This window comes from Strix aluco, chromosome 1, assembly GCF_031877795.1.
Source record: "Strix aluco isolate bStrAlu1 chromosome 1, bStrAlu1.hap1, whole genome shotgun sequence".
Classification (NCBI taxonomy): Eukaryota; Metazoa; Chordata; class Aves; order Strigiformes; family Strigidae; genus Strix; species Strix aluco.
Window position 1 is genome coordinate 17,678,516 of NC_133931.1, and position 21,383 is coordinate 17,699,898.

Below are 21,383 nucleotides of genomic sequence, written 5' to 3' on the forward strand. Positions count from 1 at the left end.
TTGCAATTGTTAATGCAGTGGACATAGAGGTGGAAAATGTATTTTAGAGAAGTAGATTAAGAAAACCTGTCTCATTATTTGATCAAAAGTCAGAGATACTAATGTGTTTTGCCATCTTCCAAAGCAAGTCCCCAAGAGGGGAAAGAACATGATGACAGTTTAGCAGAAGAACAAATGGGTAAAAATGTATAAATTTAGCTAGAAATTATGAGACTATTTCTAGTATTGGAAGATTGATTTTCTATAACAGTTTTATAGTAGCATGAAATACGGCCTGAAATGGAACTTGATATTTATATGAATGACACAAATCAAGTTCTTTCATTACTACTATTAATGTATTTCAGGGATGAAGCATGGCCTGCATGTCTCCTGCCGAGACACTTACAAGTAGCCTGAATAAAGGTTCTAAAATTGTTTGGGCCAGAAATTATTTTCAAACTACATAGGGCCATTTTCTAAACTAGGTTTTCTTGCTGTCACTCTTCCTTATGTCTGATCATGTTACTGAGCAAAACAAATGCAGATATGATCATTTACAACGAAAGAAACTATAAGTAATCAACCCAACACTGTAAGATTTTATTTCTACCTAAACAACTGGCTTAGCCACTGCACTCCACTATTAAATTTTAATCTTCATTCACAGTTATCCAAAACTTGCTTCATAAATTGTCGCATCATTTCTGATCACCACAGTGCTGTAGAGGTAGCTCATACTATACTATCAGGTACCTATCTGTATTTCATACAGTCACTTCTATATTTTGTTCTCTTTTTTTTTGTTGTTGTTCTCTTTATTTTTTGTTATTTTGTTTATCACTATTCTGAAAAGATCGTAATGAAGGGGAAAAAATTAAGCATGTCTTGATACAGCTCCTCTGCTTGCATAGCAAAGAAATTATTAATCAGTGGGTTAACAACAGAATTTTCCATTTTCCACATTGTAACACCCAAATAGTGCTTCAGTTATTTGCTTATATAATCATTCTACTTTTAGTCTCTCCTAGCCTCCAGCTCTGTATAATCAGATAAAGTGAAAGGTTCCTTGTAGAATCTGGAAAAATGTGTGGAGTTTATCTTTTGCTGGTTTACTTTTCATGTATTTCTGTTTTCCTTTGCACTCTGAAAAGATGTCAGATACTAGTAGTGATATTATATGCTTGGGCTACTTGCCATCTTATCAGGACCAGTGCATATTTTATATTTCAGTTCTGTCAACTTGGCTTTGTTTTGTAAAATGCTTGTCCCTTGATGCCTTTTTTTGCCATCTGCTAGCATTCATAGAGTTACACTGAGTGCCTGATGGCATGCCATAGATGTTTTGTCACCATTTGCATTCCTGAAAGGTTTTCCAAACACCCACTGTAAAATACATTATTTGTTTGGGCTGTTTCCTGTGTTTATAAAAACTGATTGCATTGTCTTATTTAATAGGGCTGACCTAAGGTATGGACAAAGTAGCTAGTTACCATCAGAAGCTCCAATAACATGCTGTCATGGCCCTGAATCTGTTTTACTAATATCTAAATATAACAAGATCAGGTGATAAGTGGACAGTGGTTGCCTTCATCAGAGAAGTGAGGAGGAAAAATAGTTTGCTGGCAGGTTATTCTCCTGTGGCAACAATTAGGAGATTGGGCAGTTGTGGTCCTAGAATGTCCTATTTCAGCCTATAGTACTGGATCTGCAAATTTCCAGCTTACAACTAGGCCAAAAAGGCTAGAAAGTTGTAAGAGTAATAGCACACACAAAGAAATCTTGAGGCTACCCAGACAAATATACATGTTTAAAACAGAAATGTGATTAGTTAGAACAATCAAACACATTTAGCTAGGCAAAATAGGGTGATCTTCACCCTAGGATGATAGGATGAAGTTCCATTTCTGCTTTAGAAGAAAACTAATTAGATGTATACTTCTTTCTATTCAGTGCCCTAAAGATAGTGATGGCACGCAATGCAGTAACCTCATTATGAAAAATTATTGACCTTTATGAAAACATTCCACAGTGCTACTGAAACATCTGAAAAATGCATGTATTTCCTTGAGATAGATGTCTGCTTAGGGTACAGGGTGAGACAGAATATACATTCTGGATATTCTCTCAATTCACTGTATGATGTGTCCTCAAATCAGTTTTAAATGTACTTCTTCAAGCAGAAAATCATGACTGGTCAACATATTCATTCTCAAATTAATAGCATTAATAGCAAAATCAGATATAGGTATAACTTTCAGGATTTACCCCATTAATATGTAGCAGAAATTATAAGTAGAATAAATGTCAAGATACAGTAGAATAATTGGCATGATGTAACAAATTGCTCACAACACCTTTCTCGTGCCTGAAAAGTATGAAGATGTTTGAGCACTGTTCATATACTGAAAGGCCAAACTTCTCCCACCTTTGCAATCCATACTGTTGAGTGCTATGTTGGCAGCTGCTGATGATGTTACAGGAGGAGTAGGAGCATGTTACACCAACTAGTGCAGGTGGGGCAGCCTCCATCAGAAGGAGGTACTGCTCCTCTAGCCTGTCACAGGCTCCTTCCCTCACCCTTTCTGATGTGGCCACAGGCTGGGAAGCACAGACACGAGCAATAGGTGAGCAACAGTTTATGTAAGGGGAAGAAGGATTGATAGTTGTATCGACTGGAATTGCAGACAAGTAAATGCCATTTACCTATCTACCAAACTGCCTTTCAACATCTTTATCATCTGCTAAAGAGAAAACCTTATTGTTAAAAATAGGAGTGCTGAATACTGGTTTGGGTTAAGGTGCGGGCTCAGAGAAACTATGGTTGAAACTAATAAAAATTCTGAAAAGACACTGGTTGAAAGCTTGACTACTTAAGGCTGAAAAAGGGAGAGTTTGTGTTAATTACTTCGGAAGAGCTGCTCATATGAAGAACTGTAATCAACTTTCCTAAAACAGTCTATGTTATTTGACTTAAATCTGGTGGCAGTGATATAGTTTACCATTTTTTTTTGTATTCTGGTATATTTCTACAAAATAATTTTGGTAATGCATATAATTAGGCTAAGAAAAATAAAAGGAATAGATGGTTTTAATCTTGAAGCAAAAAAAAGAATGGTAGAAATACACATTTATTTTATAATGTATGCCCTGAGATAATCTATATTCAGAGAACTACGATGTAATAACTTTGCTTGGTACTGAGTTTTAATCTCTGTTATTGATAAAAGATAATTCTAAGGTATAAGAGCCTCTTCATTACTAAAAATTACTCAATTAATTTAGTATTTCAAAAGCTCTGGAATGGAAAATTCACTATTAAAATGTAATAGTACATTGTGAAGATATTTATGCCAGTGTTGTAATGATTTAATTTTTGTATTTTCTATTAATTCAATCTGTAATTTAATTTTTGTATTTCTCAATTGCTGATTACTTTTACAAAATCACTACTGATACTGTAGAAAGCCTTATTCTTATATTGACACTTGTAATTGTCATTTGCATTATAGGTATAGATTCATATTCAATAATTAGATACAAGAAAGCATGTCATGATCCCTGCAATATTATTTTCAGTCAGTAATTCTTCAATAGTGAGATCCAGTCTACACCATTTTAACTGTCCAGCCTTAGCTTTTGTCTACATTGATATTGTTTGGCTCTGTATCTTCTTCTGCATTCATCTTCTTGCTGTACTTGTGAATTTCACAGAGTCTCAAGAAAATGTGAAAAAAGAGCTAAGGAAACTCACTTTTCATTATCTTAGTGCCTATTAAAGCACGTTAATTATTCACTGATTATATTTCTTTTCATATTGTATAAAAATGGGCTGTAGTTATATGTGGAATTGCTAAAACATTTGACCGACTATTTTTAAATCATTTTAAAGCCAGAAGTTTTTAAAAAAGTGTTTTCTTATATTTTATGTATAATTTTTATATTATTTATTTTATTATTATTTTCTTTGTTATTTCTAGCTTTATGTGGTGGAGATGTTAGAGGACCTAGTGGAACAATTTTATCCCCTGGTTATCCTGATCTGTATCCAAATTCTCTGAATTGTACATGGACTGTGGATGTTACCCATGGAAAAGGTAAATAAAACCTTTTCTCTTTTACACCTTTCTTTTAATATGTAAATCCAGTATTCTGTGCTACACATATAGTATTCTGTGCTACAGATGGAGGTTAGCAGCAATGAACTATGAAATGCATTGCTGATTTTTGGATTTGTTTATTTTTATTGAAGTAATTCCTAGAATTCCAGAAGTGGACTAAGCCCTAATGCTTTCCACAGAACAGAAAGTCCCTACAGGTTTATAGTCCAGGTAATAGATAGTTGGATGTGTGCGCATTAATTTGTACAGGTGAAAGAGGATGAATGCTTTTTCTGTGATGATAAGGAAATGTCTTGTTTTAGAGAGAGATTTAGCTGGAAGTAGTCATTGATATGTAGACTTGGTATCCACAGAAGAATCTGAAGTGAAGACTTAAGCGAAGATGTTATTCACGTTATGGCATGAAAAAGGAATGAAGTTAATGAGAGGGGCATTGTTTAAAAGATTGCTCATGATGCTAAATTTTACATTATGACTACCTATTGACAAGAAAATGTCAGAAAGAAAAGTCCTATTACTTTGAAGAAGATAAACTTTTCAGCTTGCCAAGACACATTTTCAGGGTGGCAGCATATAAATAGCAGTTTAATATGCATTTATGGATTGAATAAATAATATAGTTTAGAAATAAATGTAGAGAGGAAAAAAATAAATAATGGAACCCCATTACAGCAATTGGAAACGTAAGAAATAATTATATAATAACTGATTACAGAAACTGAGGGATGGGTGACTTTTAAGAAAAGGTTGGTTATTTGTTGAAGGCAAATTTCAGGATAAAGATGTAATACTGGTTTTAACTTTTCTCTGAGAAAGGATCTTAGTAAGAGTTATTTCAAAGAAATATAAGACATGTAGGAGAGGTCAGAAAATGCTTAGGACACAAACGGAAGTTGGGATTTCCAGGTAGCAAAATTTTCTTGAAATACTGTGTCCTAGCTGCTTTCAAATGAAAGGTTTTGGGACTAGATGAGAAAAGATGGGTCAAACTTTTAGATTTTTGTTGGTATTTTATTTTAAATATAGGAGTGACTGCATAGTACTCTTGTACCATGATTGGAAAGACCTAGACAAGCATAAGAATTTAATGTTAAGGGAAGGATGGAAATAGATAGGTGTCATAAGAGAAACTGAATATAAATAGGGTGAGGTGATAAGAACACAAAAAGGAGAATTGCATCTGTTACACTGGAAAGAATACAGAAAAGGAATGAAAGGTAGAAGGAAGGCAAGTTCAAATTTGAATTTAATCAATTTTCTCTGTGAGGGCATGAAAAATGTGACAAAGTATACCGATGATGTATTTCTCTAAGAGTTACTGATAACATAAAAATAAGACTTCCCTCAGAAAACTGTGCTGATCTGTGATCCCCTTGTTCTGTTTTGTACAAATAGTGTGATAGTTCCTCATCTAGATGTTAAATCACTCTGTCTAGATGTCCCATTTAAAATTCCTTAAAGTGTTAAAATGGCAAAGTGTATCTCTCAAAATTATTGCTCCAGCTATTCTGCAGTCTCTTTTTACTACCAAATGATGCCTTTGTGTAAGTATAATTTGCTTGTAAGTGTCCACAGTGAAAAAACATTCTGAAATTACTGAGCCTACATTGGATGCTATATTTGATTCAGAGTGGGCGGAGACTAGAGTGACGACGGCAGTTTAAAACTCATTGCCTCCGCCTTTTTAGCTCAGTTGCTGAGGAGAGGGGCTCCAAAGCAGAGGATAGCGGTGGGGGACCCTTCTGAAAGCATCAGAAAACCTGTGGCAAAACTGCAAGCCAAGAAGGCAGAAGCCCAGGGAAGTGGGAGTGCCTCAAGCCGCCTCCCCCCTGAGTGGGAAGAGTAAGCTGGCAATGAGGACAGCGGAGACTCAGAGCGGGCAGAGACTGGAGTGATGATGCCCAATGCCCCTCATGTACAAGAGGATCCCCCAGGGAGTGTGAGCGACCAGGAGCCTGGTGACCAGGACGGGCAAACAGGGCGTGGTGTTTCAGAAGACTGTGGCACGTCAGTTCAAGTGGACAGGGCACAGTCCCCCTCCTGGGTCTAGAGCTCATCTGAACTAGTTGTCATCGTTCTCCATGAGTAGACTGAACTATGGTCTCCACTTGGGTCAAAACCACCACCAGAAAGAACGTGGTGACCCAGATGGAGCTGCCACGCAAACATGCAGCGGTCCAGGTCCCAGGCTGCAAGGAGTGCCTGAGCCTGTCAGTCCTGCCGGAGGGCAGCAGTGACAACAACTGTGTGCGCTGTGATCAGCTGGATGACCTGCTCAGCCTGGTGGCGGAGCTCAAAGAAGAGGTTGAAAGATTAAGAAGTATTAGGGAGTGTGAAAGGGAAATTGATCGCTGGAGTAGCAGCTTAACACCTCTGAAGTAAAAGGAGCAAATGGAGGCTCCAAAAGAGGCAGGTGATCCCTCACCCTTTTGCTACCAGGCAGAAGGATAGGACTAAAGAGATGGGGGAGACTGGAAACAGGTCCCTGCTCAGGGGGGGCAGGAAAATCCCCTCCCGACCTCCCTCACCTTCCATGGTGCCCCTTCACAACAGATATGGGGCCCTGGAACTTGTGAATAAAACAGAGAAGGATGAAGAAAATGAGTCAAGCAAGGAGGAAGATGAAGGTCCACCAAGGCTGGGTTGCTGTAGACCACGTATTAAAACCAATTTTAAAAAGAACCCCAGTAGGGTCATTGTAGTGGGTGACTCCATTCTGAGGGGTGTCAAAGGCCCAATGCGCAGACCAGACCCGCTTCATAGGGAAGTCTGCTGTCTTCCTGGGGCCCGGGTAAAGGCCTTCACGGTAAAACTCCCCACTCTAGTGAGACCTAAGGACTACTACCCTCTCTTGGTTTTTCAGGTAGGTAGTGACGATATTACCAGGAGAAGTCCTAAATCAATGAAGAGAGATTTCAGGACCTTGGGGAAACTGGTTAAGGGGTCGAGGGCACAAATAGTGTTCTCTTCCATCCCCTCAGTTGCAGGGATGGACGAGGAAGATTACAGGAGAAGTCAACAGATGAACTTGTGGCTCCGAGACTGCTGTTACTGGCAGGGCTTTGGATTTTTCAATCACAGGTTAGCATACAGGATGCCAGACCTTTTGGCATCAGATGGGATGCATCTGTCCCAGAGAGGGAAAAGGATCTTGGGGCAGAAGTTAGCTGGGCTCATTGAGAGCGCTTTAAACTAGATTCAAAGGAGGAAGGGGACAAAACTGGAACTCCCAGATATAAGCCCCAGGGTAGATTACCAGAGTTTGTGGGCGGGTGTGCCAGCGACGACCCTCACCCTGCCATCTCAGTGGAGGCAAGGGATGGAGACATGCAGCACAACAAAGATGCAAGGGATACTGATGAATCAGTAAGCATGGCAACACCTGTGAAAGCTCAGGCCAGACTTATGCAAAAAGGTGCTGGGGACATCAGCCCACCTGAAACGCATCTATAGGAATTCACACAGCATGAGTAACAAACAGGAGGAGCTTGAAGCCATGATGCAACAGGAAAATTATGATGTAGTGGCTATCACAGAAACATGGTAGGATGTCTCCCATGACTGGAGTGCGCCAGTTGATGGCTACAAGCTCTTTAGAAGGGATAGACAAGGAAAGAGAGGTGGAGGGATGGCACTGTATGTTAGGGACTGTTATGATTGCTTCGAGCACAAGTATAGTGAAGACAGGGTGGTGTGTCTCTGTGTTAGAATTAGGGGGAAGACCAGCAGGGCAGATGTCGTAGTGGGAGTCACTTATAGGCCACCCACCCAGGACAGAGAGGTGGATGAAATATTCTATAGGCACTTAGGAGAAATCTCACGATCGCTTGCCCTTGTTCTTGTGGGAGACTTTAACTTCCCAGACGTCTGCTGGAAATACAACACAGCAGAGTGGGACCAGTCCTGGAGATTCCTGGAATGTGTGGAAGATAACATTCTGACACATCTGGTGAGTGAACCGACCAGAGAAGGTGCCCTGCTGGACCTCCTCTTTGTGAACGGAGAAGGACTGGTGGATGATCAGGGAGATCAGGAGAGGAAAGGAGAGTTTACTGCTTTTGGAAGAAGGGGCTAGCCACTCACAATGATTACAAAGATGCTGTGAAGCTATGCAGGGCGGAAATCGGGAGGTCTAAAGCCCAGCTGGAAATTACTCTGGATTCAGCAATCAAGGACAAAAAGAAATGTTTTTATCTGAGCAGCAAAAGAAAGACCAGAGAGCGCCTCCATCCCCTGCTAGACGCAGGAGGAAACATGGTAACAAGTGACGAGGAAAAGGCTGAGGTGCTTAATGCCTTCTTTGCCTCAGTCTTTAATAGCAAGACTAGTTGTATTGAGGGAATCCAGCCTCCTCAGCCAGAAGACAGAGACTGGGAGAATGACCCCCCCACAATCCAGGAGGAGATAGTCACTGACCTACTGCATCACATAGACATACACAAGTCTATGGGACCGGATGGGATACACCCGAGGGTGCTGAAGGAGCTGGCTGGGGTGCTTGCCAAGCCACCTTCTGTCATTTACCAGCAGTCCTGGCAGACCGGGGAGGTCCCGACAGATTGGAAACTGGCCAATGTGATGCCCATATATAAGAAGGGTCGGAAGGATGATCCGGGAAATTACAGGCCTGTCAGCTTGACTTCAGTGCCTGGGAAGCTGATGGAGCAGCTCATCCTGAGTACCATCATAAACATATGCAGGACAACCAGATGATCAGGCCCAGTCAGCATGGGTTTATGAAAGGCAGGTCCTGCTTGACAAACCCGATTTTCTTCTACGACAGGACGACCTGCTTATTGGATGAGGGAAAGGCTGTGGATGTTGTTTACCTTGACTTCAGTAAGGCCTTTGACACTGTTTCCCACAGCATTCTCCTGGCAAAACTGGCTGCTTGTGGCTTGGATGGGCACACGCTTTGCTGGGTAAAAGACTGGCTGGATGGCCGGGCCCAGAGAGTTGTGGTGAATGGAGTTAAATCCAGTTGGCAGCAGGTCACGAGTGGTGTCCCCCAGGGCTCGGTTTTGGGGCCACTCTTGTTTAACATCTTTATTGATGATCTAGACGAGGGGATCAAGTGCACGCTCAGTAAGTTTGCAGATGACACCAAGTTGGGTGGAGTGTTGATCTGCTCGAGGGTAGGGAGGCTCTGCAGAGAGGTCTGGACAGGCTACGGTCAACTGAGTTTCAATAAGGCCAAATGCCGGGTTCTGCCCCTTGGCCACAACAACCCCCAGCAGTGCTACAGGCTTGGGGAGGAGTGGCTGGAAAGGTGCCAGTCAGAGAGGGACCTGGGGGTGTTGATTGACAGCCAGCTGAACATTAGCCAGCAGTGTGCCCAGGTGGCCAAGAAGGCCAATGGCATCCTGGCTTGTATCAGAAATAGTGTGGCCAGCAGGGAGAGGGAAGGGATCTTGCCCCTGTACTCGGCACTGGTGAGGCCGCACCTCGATTCCTGTGTTCCGTTTTGGGCCCCTCACTACAAAAAGGACATTGAATTACTCGAGTGTGTCCAGAGAAGGGCAACGAAGCTGGTGAAGGGTCTGGAGCACATGTCGTACGAGGAGCGGCTGAGGGAACTGGGGTTGTTTAGTCTGGAGAAGAGGAGGCTGAGGGGAGACCTCATGGCCCTCTACAACTACCTGATAGGGGTTTGCAGAGAACTGGGGATGAGTCTTTTTAACCAAGTAATAAGCGATAGGTCAGGAGGTAATGGCCTCAAGTTGCACCAGGGAAGGTTTAGACTGGATATTAGGAAATATTTCTTTCCAGAATGCGTTGTTAGGCGTTGGAGTGGGTTGCTCAGGGAGGTGGTGGAGTCCCCATCCCTGGAGGTGTTTAAGAGTCGGGTTGACATAGTGCTGAAGGATAAGGTGTAGTTGGGAACTGTCAGTGTTAGATTAATGGTTGGACTAGATGATCTTCAAGGTCTTTTCCAACCTAGATGATTCTGTGATTCTGTGATTTGCTGTTGTTACCTCTATGTATGATACATGGCTTTTAGAGTTGCAGGAATATAAGGTACTGTGGATCTTTTGCAGAAGAGAGTTTATGTGGGAAGAATATAACCATTCTTCTGGATTAGCATGAAAGACTGACAGAAAGTGTAAGAAAACTTTAAGCCTTGTCATTTAGCTTGCACCCTAACTGAAAAGCCATTGAATAACGAGCCCAAGATTTAATTTCAGTCTGGTAATTGAAAAGAAGTAGAAGAGATGGATAAAGGCTTAGCTTTGTGGAGTAAGACATGACTGAAAATTATGTGAATTCTACAGTAAACGTAAGCCCAGGTTAAGCCATTTTTTTCAGGATTCTTGAAAGACATTTTCTTAACATTTTCATTGTTCTTAAACTAAAAATGAGATTATGGAGGAAAGTACTTTGAAATTCTTATTTTTAGAAATTTTTTTTTTTTTTTTGTGACTTATCTTTTTTTTCTTGAACCCTTAGCTGGAGAAGTACTTAAAAGTCAGGATAAATAAAAGCTGAAATTCTCAATGTGATTACATTTTATGTGAGGCTATTGAAAAAAACACCATATTTAATGAGACTCCTGAGAAAAATATACAGAAATAAAATATAGAGGGAAAGAGAGTAATAGTAAAAACATATACATTTATAAGCACATATACACTGATACTTGTATTTATTATCACACTTATCGTTATAAGCACATTCTTTGTGTCAGTAAGTTTTATATTATCTTATGGAAATGTTATTTAGGAAAAAATTCTTAAAGAGTAATGATATGTTGTGATTTGCCTTGGGCATTTTGATTCATGCTGCTCAGATATTTTCTGGAAACAACTGAAGAGTGAGGATTTGCTGTGAGTAGGGAAATAGGAAGTATTGTATGAACTTATATTTTGTTCTTGATGGCAAAAAGGTATTAATACTTTAAGTGCTTCCTGTACTACTGCATGAGAAAGATAGCTCTCCTTTTATGACAATAAGTCACAGGCTTACTTAATTTAACTTTAAACTTCTAACAGTAAAGTTCTGAGTAAACTAGTCCATTAAGCCACTTCTGTATTTAATGGATAAATGCATATATCTTTAGGATATGAGTCATTTTACCCTCAAAAAGTATCTAAAATAGATGGGATGAACCATCCCCTGAAGGTGCCTATTTATCTCTATCATCTAATGTCCAGGGGGTTTGCATATCCCCAGATGAATTGTCTATGGGGAGACTGAATGACTAAATTTTAAAAGTTACCATTTGGGAAAATTAATCCCATACACATAAATAGGTTATTTTAAAGTGAGGGAGAAAAACTGTTCTGGAAATCTAATTTTCTGCTCTATTTCATGTCTAATATAATTCCAACTTCAGCATCTCAAGGACTATCTTCTACTGGCCATTAACTAGTGATATGATTTTTAAAAAATAATTAAAGTTTTTTAAAACCTTTTTTTTTTTTCTGACAAAATGTGGTAATTTAATGTCAGACTGTCAACATAATGTATATAACTTCAGTATGTAGCTTCAGAATGCTATGGGGTAGTTTTTTAAACACACATCTTTATGTTGCAACTTCATACCACTGTTACATAATAGCAGATAATTAAATGCATATGTTTACTTAAGATTTGTATTTTACATCTGATTATGTTGTATTGCTAAGAGAAACAGTGTCCGTGTTTGTATATACTGTCTTAACATAATCTGCAATACATATGTATATTTTTTAGTTCTACTGTTCAAGTATATCTAAACTTCTAGAGTTCTGGAACGATTTTTCATTTGTGTTCATGTGGACCAGCGTTATGATTCCTGAATGTCCATTAAAACTTGATATGATTTTATTTTTTTAAAATTTATTAACTAGGGAATCGAATACGCACTTTAAATATAGTTAATATGTCTAGTAATTGGTATTACTTATGAAGAGGAAAGGAAGCATCTATCATGATAATAATTATTGCATTTTGTCTGTGGTTAGCATGCAATTCAATATATGCTGAATTGACATTTGTGGAGTATCAATGGTATATTTTAAAACATTTAGGACAGTTATTTTACCCATCCCCCAACAGTCTGGATTATAGTATTGAGACACAGCATTAGAGTGTTATGTCTTACTGTCTTCATTTCAGATTTTAAGTATTCTCCTTATAAAGAAAGGGGCATGTGAGATGAAATGAGAAGGAATCTACCTTAACATATCTTTTAAAATTCTTCTCTGGAGAAGACACAATCTGTCACACAGCATACATTAATGTGATTAGAATATTTTCTGAAGAAAACTAAATTGTACAGCTACTGCTAGGATACACCTTGGGGTTTTTGCTTAGAGATGTCATGACAGTCTGGAAAATTGATTGAAACATTCCCTTGAGTTAAACCTTGAGTTTGGTGTTTGACCAAGACTCAGTGAAACTCAGCCGTGATTTACAGGAATTCCATTATTTTGGGTTACTACCATAAAATTTTCTTTGACATTTCTGATTTTGTTGTTGCAGTATACATGCATGCATAAAAAGGGTCAAAATTAATTTGGAGTGCAGTAAATGCAATGAATATGGCCTGAATTTCTGCCTCATTCTGTATATATCACATTTTTCTCTTAGGAGCTCTCTTTTCATGACAGATCAACACTGTCTCCTATGTAAAACTGTGATAAAAACATTAAATCATTTAAGAGTTTATCAATCCCAAAGCTAAATTTATATGCATTAGCTCAAAAGATATGTAATGATTCCAAAATTCACTGTGTGATTTTCGCCAATTTATTGTCACACAGTCTAGGAGAATAAATAGGATGCTCAAAGCAGATGAATGGCTTTGCTCATATAATTATTAAATTAAGATTTTTTGAAATACAGAATAGATTTATTGGATTATCTAATTTTATCCTATGCGTAAAATACAATCCCACCCTGTAATTTCTATCAGTGCTACTAAGGGTGTGTTTATATGGATCTGCAAGCTACAGCAAGCGGGAAAGGATGGAGCTATGGGAAGGAGGTATCTACTTGAAAAAGCTGAATAGTTCTTCAGTCTCTTTAAAGGGAAGCACATTCTAGAGGTCTCTAAAATCCAAGGGATTTCTGTTGTTGCTCCCGTTTGTATGTCCAGCTGACAGCAAGGCTAAGCACGTATTCCAAAGATACCAATATATATGTGCACATATACGGCTGGTCACACAGACTAATGTGGACAGAGACAGGTGTCTTTACTGGCACACACAGAAACGCTAACAACACTGAAACAGACATGTCCACCACAGGAAGCCAAATCCTCTTTCTCCTACTGGGCTGATCAGAACAGGAGTTTGCCAGGAGTGACACAGACTCACACACATTGTGCTCCCACAACGTTCCAGGTTCTGGCCCAGGACATGTTTACCAGGCAGTCCATACTAATGTGCACTAGTGGTCACACATGTGCTCACACTCTGGACCTGGGACACACACAGAATAGTCAGGAACAGAGTTTAAAAAGAATAGAGGATAGGCTGTGGTGGTTAGGTGTAGGGATTAGTAAGAGAGGCTTAACCCTCTCCATTTTCCCACACTTTTTTCTTCCTTATCCACCATGATCCCTCCCCTTACCTGCCTTTGGCCCTAATCATCCCATAAAAAGTTTTGCACTCTCCAAATACCATTTAAAAATCTCATATTAAGTTTTACATAATCTCACAAATTCCCTCAAATACTCCACAATAAATTTCTAATTTCCATGAGACCAAGATAATCTTCTTTTTCCCATTCCAATCAGTTACTAAATTCTGGCTGAACTGCTACCATATTACTGGGATACATTCAATGGCCCATTGGTTAGAAACTTGAGAGTTCCGGTCTTTGTTAGTGTCTCCACTAAATTCTGCTCATTAAAACTTGTGTATGTGTGTATAAATTTATTACTTCCCGCATTTCTTGTATTTGCTTTCTATACTAAAAGGTCCTTGACTAGGTATCCTCATAAACCAAGTGCCTTTACATTAGAGATACCCTTACAAGCTGTATTTACTAGGTGTGACTGAGTTGCATTAACATCAATGTCTAATGCCATTTGAGACTACTTCAGGGATCCAATGTATTGCAAAAAAAAACCCCAAAACCATACAGGAGAATTGTACAAAGAGCTTCTAAAGCTGCACGTGAAGTCTAGGAAACATAACCTCCAACACCTAAAGGGTCATGAGGTTCCTATGTTTAGACAGCTGAGTGAAGCACTGTTTAGCTTCAGTCTTGGATTTTGTTACTCTGTGAATTTCTTGGGGGGGGGGGGGGGGGGCGGGGAGGGGAAGAGAAGTAGGAAGGGGAAGTATTTGTTTGCTTTTTGATTAAATTATGTCTACTATTAAAAATCTGTTGTCCATGAGAGAACCCGAAGATCATTAATCTTCATATACTAAATTAATCTTCAGTTACATTAATGGATCTTCCTAAACATTACATCATCAGATATATTTTACAGAGCCTGAATCATTGGTTTAGAACTTCTATGATAAAACTGAAAATGCTGTTACACCAGAGGTCTCAGTAATCAATTAAGCTAGCTAATGTCTTTTCCTGTTTCTTTTTCTTGGCTTTTCTGTGCATTCTACCCAAAGATCATCGTATAACAGAAATGCAGAAAAAGTAATGTAATTGTCTGTCTTGACCTTTAAATCTTTTTATTGCTATTGTGTTCCAGGACATATCTTCCTTTCTAGATGTGTGATTTATATCTGATGGTTTGCAAAAAACCCATACTGTTGACATGTGCCGTATCTTATTAGGAGACCTCCTTCTTTTGGGAGGAAGTCCTGCTGTTACTGTATGTACCGTTAGAATATAATGTCATATTTTTTTATAACCTTTCCTTTCACTGCTGCTATACAAGGATGATGATGACTGTAAGAAATAAGGTTTACCTTTCCCATTTTGCCATAAACAGTTTGCAATTTTGAACATACATAGTATATCATTGGATTCTACATAAAAATGTAAGCATATGTCTTTGAACTCTATAAATCAAGCATCCATATTTTGTACCTAAAGGCAAAACTGAAAGCTTGTGTCAAAACAAAAATATCTGCTACAAAGATATTTTAATATTAAAACCAGGAAAGATACTAATTTTTAGAAAAATTGAATTATCTTCATTTTCTGAACCATGTTTCATAATGAAATGCAGGAATTTAATCCTTGGTTTAATTACATTGATGTTAACGGTGTGATATGTAATTCTGCTTTTTCTAATAGGAGTGCAGTTCACCTTCTACACCTTTCATTTGGAGGATCATCATGACTACTTACTAATAACAGAGAATGGCAGTTTCACACAGCCATTAGCACGTCTGACTGGCTCAGAACTTCCTTCACCAATCAATGCTGGTCTCTATGGAAATTTCAGGGCTCAGTTGCGCTTTATTTCAGATTTTTCAATATCATATGAAGGATTTAATATTTCTTTCTCTGGTAAGGAAATAGCTGGCTCCTGAAACTTATGCTGTGCCATTGTTTTCATTTGTTTTATGTACCTGGGACATTTATGGCTCTTACAAGAGTGGTAAAGCATGTTGTTTTATGCCTCTTAAAAACATTGAGAATGTATTCATTAATCTTACTTCTTAAAGCAGTATAATTGCCAAGTTAACACTTACGCATTCATTTTGTTTTTAAATCTGAAATCTGTATTGATATGTGGAAATATACAGAAATTACTAGACTGCAAGATTACAAATATGACTCACAGAAAATGTGTTGCTCTCACTTGTACAAGCTGAATTGCTCTCTTGTTCTCAGAGTATAATCTTGAACCTTGTGAAGATCCCGGGATCCCACAATTTGGTAACAGAATAGGATTTAATTTTGGAGTAGGAGATATTCTGACATTCTCCTGTTCATCTGGATATCGTTTAGAAGGATCTTCAGAGATTATTTGTCTTGGTGGTGGCCGACGAGTATGGAGTGCACCTCTGCCAAGGTGTGTGGGTACGTGGTCAGCTGCTTTCATTTGCTTGTATGTGTAGTCATTGTCCATGGATTTGCAGATTTACATGGAAATGCATGGTAATACACCTCTTACTTTTTAATGTACTCTCATATTCTCCAAATCTCCTTAGTCAAATTTGTTTAATCTTTCCTTAATATATTTAGTATTAGAACTATCAATGGACTTCATAGTCTGTACTTGAAAGCATTTTAAATTGAGGGCACAATGCTTACTCTTCTCATTTTGATTTGTAGGTTAGGGAAACTGAGTATAAATTTAAATCAGCATTTATCAGTTCAGTTACCTAATAACTGACTCTTTTTGTCAGTGGAATCTTCCAAGTGATACCTGTATTACAAAATTGTGTGAATATAGTTAGATCACTTAGAACAGAGTTATTTCATAAAACTAGGTCTATGTATAGGAGTGCAGCCAAGAAGGCCTTCCTATGTAATTTAGAGTAGAGAACCATCTCCTCAGAATATCCTCAAAATATCCTCAGAACAGTTGTTCTGGTTTTGAAATGATAGCTAAGATAACTGAGAGGAAACACTTTCTGATCCTGTTGGTCACAGTCACTTTAGAGGTAGCCTACATATGTAGCTTTGACTAGAAACTTAACTTTTAAAGGCTAATGTTGTCTGAGCTGAATTCTTCATAAATGTCTTGATTTTAATTTCTCTTGGGAACTGTTAAAATCACCACAAAAAAATCTCTAAGAAGTAGGATAGTTACTTAATGTCTGTATTTTTTTCATTAAGAGTATATGCTACATGGAAAGGTTTATCTATGAAAATATCTGTATCTGTGCATTTGAAATATTTTTTCATACTAAATTGTATGATAGTAAAACATGTTTCTTTCAGAATCTGATTGTATAATAACTATTGATTCATTATGTGCTTGCTCTTATCCAGTGTTAGTTTCTGTATCATAATTTTCATGTCCAAACTATTCCTATGCTTACCTTGGTATGAAAAAATTCTGAATTTGGCATATACATAAGTGACATTTATGTATGTATCTACAGAAGAGATGGTTTAGAAGCTGAGTCAGTGTAAAGCATGAATGAAAGTTATTTTTGTGCTGAGGCTGATGCATTTTTAAACATAATAATAATAATAATAATAGTAATAATGAATGCATGTACAGATGTGAAGACAGGTTAAATCTCAGTAACAAATTTCTGGAAGTGTTAGTACACCGAAAATGAATTGGTAAATTATCAGTAAAGAAGTACTTGCTCAGAAGCATAAATGAAAAAAAAGGTTATTTAGTTTTCATGACATAGAAAATAATGTGTACATTTGTGTGTCAGGGGGGCAGAGCGGGGGGGAAGTAAGAGAAAAGCAGGAACAATTGGAGTAATTTTCCAGTCAAAGTATTTTGTCTTTATCTTTGAAAATGAAAGACAGCATCCACTAGAATGACTTAATCAGCCATTTTCCCCCATAAATGTTAAGCTTTTGTCAATTTTGTGCTTAATTAATATGCCATAATAATTAAACTCAAACAACTGGAGAGTAGAAATTCCTGTTGACCGCATTTGTCGGTTTCAGAAATTTACATATTGGTACTGTTGTTTGTCATTTTCTGCTGAGGTGATTCATGAGCTTTAATGCTTTAATGTCATACACATTAATGCTTTAATGTCATACACACTATCACATACACAGAACCTCAACTGGGAACCAGCGTTCATAGTATTTGTGTTCAGCTTGTCAAGAATACAATACAAGAAAGACACAGATAAACTGTAACAAGTTAGGTGGTGGGCCACCAAGGTGGTTGAAAGCTGGAGCACAGTGGCAAAAGGTGAGAGAAACATGTCTTTTCAGCCTGAAGAAGAGACAGCTTCTCAAGAAGCTAACATGGCTTCACTAAGGGCAAATCGTGCCTGACAAATTTAGTGGCCTCCTACAACAAAGTTACAGCGTTGGTGGGTAAGGGAAGATCAACTGATGTCATCTACCTGGACTTGTGCAAAGCATGTGACACTGTCCCACATGACATCCTTGTCTCTAAATTGGAGAGACATGGATTTGGCAGGTGGACCACTTGGTGGAGAAGGAGTTGGCTAGAGGGTTGCACTCAAAGAGTTATGGTCAATGGCCTGATGTCAGAGTGGAGACCATTAACGAGTGGTGTTCCTCACGGGTCATTATTGGGACTGGTGATGTTTAACATCTTTGTTGGCAACATGGACAGTGGGATTGAGTGCACCCTCAGCAAGTTTGCTGATGACACCAAATATGTGGTGCAGTCGACACGCTGGAGGGAAGGGATGTGCCATCCAGAGGGACCTGGACAGGCTTGAGAGGTGGGCCTGTGCAAACCTCATGACGTTCAACAAGGCCAAGTGCAAGGTCCTGCACATGGGTCAAGGAAATCCCAAACATAGACACAAGCTGAGTGATGAGTGTGTTGAGAGCAGCCCTGCAGAGAAGGACTTCTGGGGATTGGTGGATGAAAAGCTGACTGTGAGTCAACAATGTGCACTCACAGCCCAGAAAACCAACTGTATCCTGGGCTGCATCAAGAGAAGAGTGACCATCAAGGGAGGTGATTCTGCTCTGCTCTCGTCAGACCCCACTGGGAATACTGCATTAATCTCTGAGGCAACCAACATAAGAAGGATGTGGACCTGTTCAAGCGGGTAGAGAGGAGGGCCACAAAGATAATCAGGGGGCTGGAGCACCTCCCTTATGAGGACAGGCTGGAAGAGTTAAGGCTGTTCAGCCTGGAGAAGAGAAGGCTCTGGGAAGACCTTATAGCAGCCTTCCAGTACCTAAAAGTGGTCTACAGGAAAGTTGGAGAGGGACTCTTTATCAGAGAGTGTAGTGATAGGACAAGGGGAGACAGTATTAAACTGAAAGATGGTAGATTTAGATTAGGTATAAGGAAGAAATTCTTTCCTGTGAGGGTGGTGAGGCACTGGAACAGGTTGCCCAGAAAAGTTGTGGATGCCCCATCCCTGGAAGTGTTCAAGAACAGGTTGGATGGGGTCTTGAGCAACTGGATCTAGTGGAAGGTGTCTCTGCCCATGGCACGGAAGCAGGAACTATGTGATCTTTAAGGTTATTTCCAACCCAAATCATTCTATGATTCCATAACCTAACAATAGTTCTCAGTAGCTGTGAGGAGATCATTAAGAGGATGGAGCAAGGTTCTTCACAGTAGTTTACGACAGAAAAGTGAAAGGAAAAGGCATAAATTGAAATAAGAGAGTTTCAGACTGGAAAGAAGTGAAACATTTTCACAAAGAAAATGTTGAACAGTGGAACATATTGGCCAAAGATGTTGTGTAGTCTCCATCCTTGTTGTTTTTTGACATCCAACTGGTTAAAGCCCTGAGCCCAAGGTTGCATCAGGGTTGAGCTTGCTTTGAGTAAGGGGCTGGAATACAGACCTCCTAAGGTCCCTTCCAACTTGAATTTGCCTGTGTTCTTGATCCTATATCCTCTTGATAGACATATATATATATATATATATATATCTCAAGAGTCCTGTATAGTTGAGTTACATAATTGTTACATATCTTAGCTCTCTACTTTCATTTGTGTCTTGGTCCTTTGAATTCATTCTGTGGTCTCTTCATATATGAACCATTTTGTTTTCTTCAAAACAAAACCTTGCAGTTATAATGATAGTTCACTACAGAATATCCTTCCAGTAGGCAATATGGGTAAGGCTGCACTAGGTCCTGTTTGCCAGTGGAGACCTCCTGACAGCATTTTTGTTGACATGCATAATCAAAGTCTGTTTTGTACCTTCAGTCACTGTCACACCATCATGCCAATCTTCATGTCATATTACCCATTTATGTGACTTCATGAACAAAAAATCACTAGTATTCTGGATGTAGCACTGTTCTTAAATAATTATGCTTTTGGACCACAGGGGCACCACATAGAACCTAAAGGACACCTAAAAACATGTAATATTTGTTATAGACATTCTCAGACTTCTGTAGACAGACTTAGCTCTGAGCGATACAGATGGACACAATACTTAACCCTTTAGCCTGCGAGCCGGTGATGTCTTCCAGGGGTGGATGCATTTAACAGTGTAGACACAGGTAATGTGACCAATATGCTTCATTAGCATGATGATCATTAGCAAGAATCTAAGAAGTACTGAGGTGGGGACCAATAAGAATGAATTTTTCTGGTGGTGTTCATATGTCATTCATTGGCTGCAAATGGACTTTGCAGTATGTTGGACTACTAGTAATCCTGAACCTAAGTAAATTCAAAATTTGAAAAATCAAATGAATCATAAATATCTTGTGAAAATTCCTTAAACAGGAAGAGAGTGAATTTAATAGATTAACAGTATTTTTCCCGGTGCTTAAAATTCAGTGTGATTTCAGTTATCGGATCCCTTAGGTTGCTTGAAATTTGCCATGCAGTTAAATAAAATAATCCTCATTTTGGTAATACATGTTTATAGGTTTATGTATTCATTCTCTATTTTGGTTATACATATCTGTTATTTTCTTTTCTTTAGAATTTGACAAGATTCATAGCTCATAGCTTTCTTTTAGTATTAAACTTAACAGATTTTACCAGAAGTTTAATGCAAAAGTGACTTAAGTGTGTTGTAACCTTTAATTTACAGACAGAAAATAAGCAATAATATGGTAGCTATGGCAATATACCTAGTCTATGAACTAGTCATTTCAGATTTTCAATGAGTCATCACAGGATGTTCTTCTGCTATCTTTGCTGTATTTCTGGTGCCACATCCTAAATCAAAAGAAGACCAGCCACAGAAGGCACATCTGCCAAATGTGAGATAGGGCTGCTTGACATGGTGCAGACATTCTTGGAAATGCATACCTACACTAGATTTCCAGTAGACCGAGAATATTTAAGAGTTAGTAATTATACTCTCTGGAGTATTTTCAAGTACAGACAAAGCCAAACAGACAATACTGTCTATATTTATTTTATACTCATTTCATCATTATGATATGCGTATAATAATGGCCAACTAAACGTCCAAACTACTAACCATACTGTCAACATTTGAAAACTCTCAGTTTGTGTTATTACTCTCTGACCTATTCCCAGTACAGTTTTATTTCCTTTGCAAACTGAGGAAATAACAGGCTGTGCTGCTCTGTATATTCACCTGTATATTAGGAAAACATCACACGTACATAGCTGGGACATTTTTTAACTGACCAAAACTCTAGGTAAATTATCACTCTTCTCACCTCCCTCTTTTACCCTGGGCAGACATAGCAAAGGGTTAGCCTATCACTTAAAATGGTCGCCTTTATGGGTCAGAATTTCATGTCAGCATTCACCCAATGGTCTAGGCCCTGTGAAGAGAAATAAAAATTTAGGGTT

General features: G+C 38.7%; 1 protein-coding gene across 2 annotated transcripts in view; it reads left to right on the top strand.

The window, feature by feature from the left end:
- The window catches only part of CSMD3 (CUB and Sushi multiple domains 3), a 756,099-nt gene that overhangs the window by 460,290 nt on the left and 274,426 nt on the right, over nucleotides 1–21,383 (top strand). For both annotated transcript variants that reach the window (XM_074808674.1, XM_074808748.1), the window contains 3 exons: nucleotides 3,960–4,076; nucleotides 15,294–15,509; nucleotides 15,837–16,025. In XM_074808674.1, coding sequence (XP_074664775.1) covers nucleotides 3,960–4,076; nucleotides 15,294–15,509; nucleotides 15,837–16,025 — 522 coding nt within the window. The remainder of the gene's footprint in view (nucleotides 1–3,959; nucleotides 4,077–15,293; nucleotides 15,510–15,836; nucleotides 16,026–21,383) is intronic.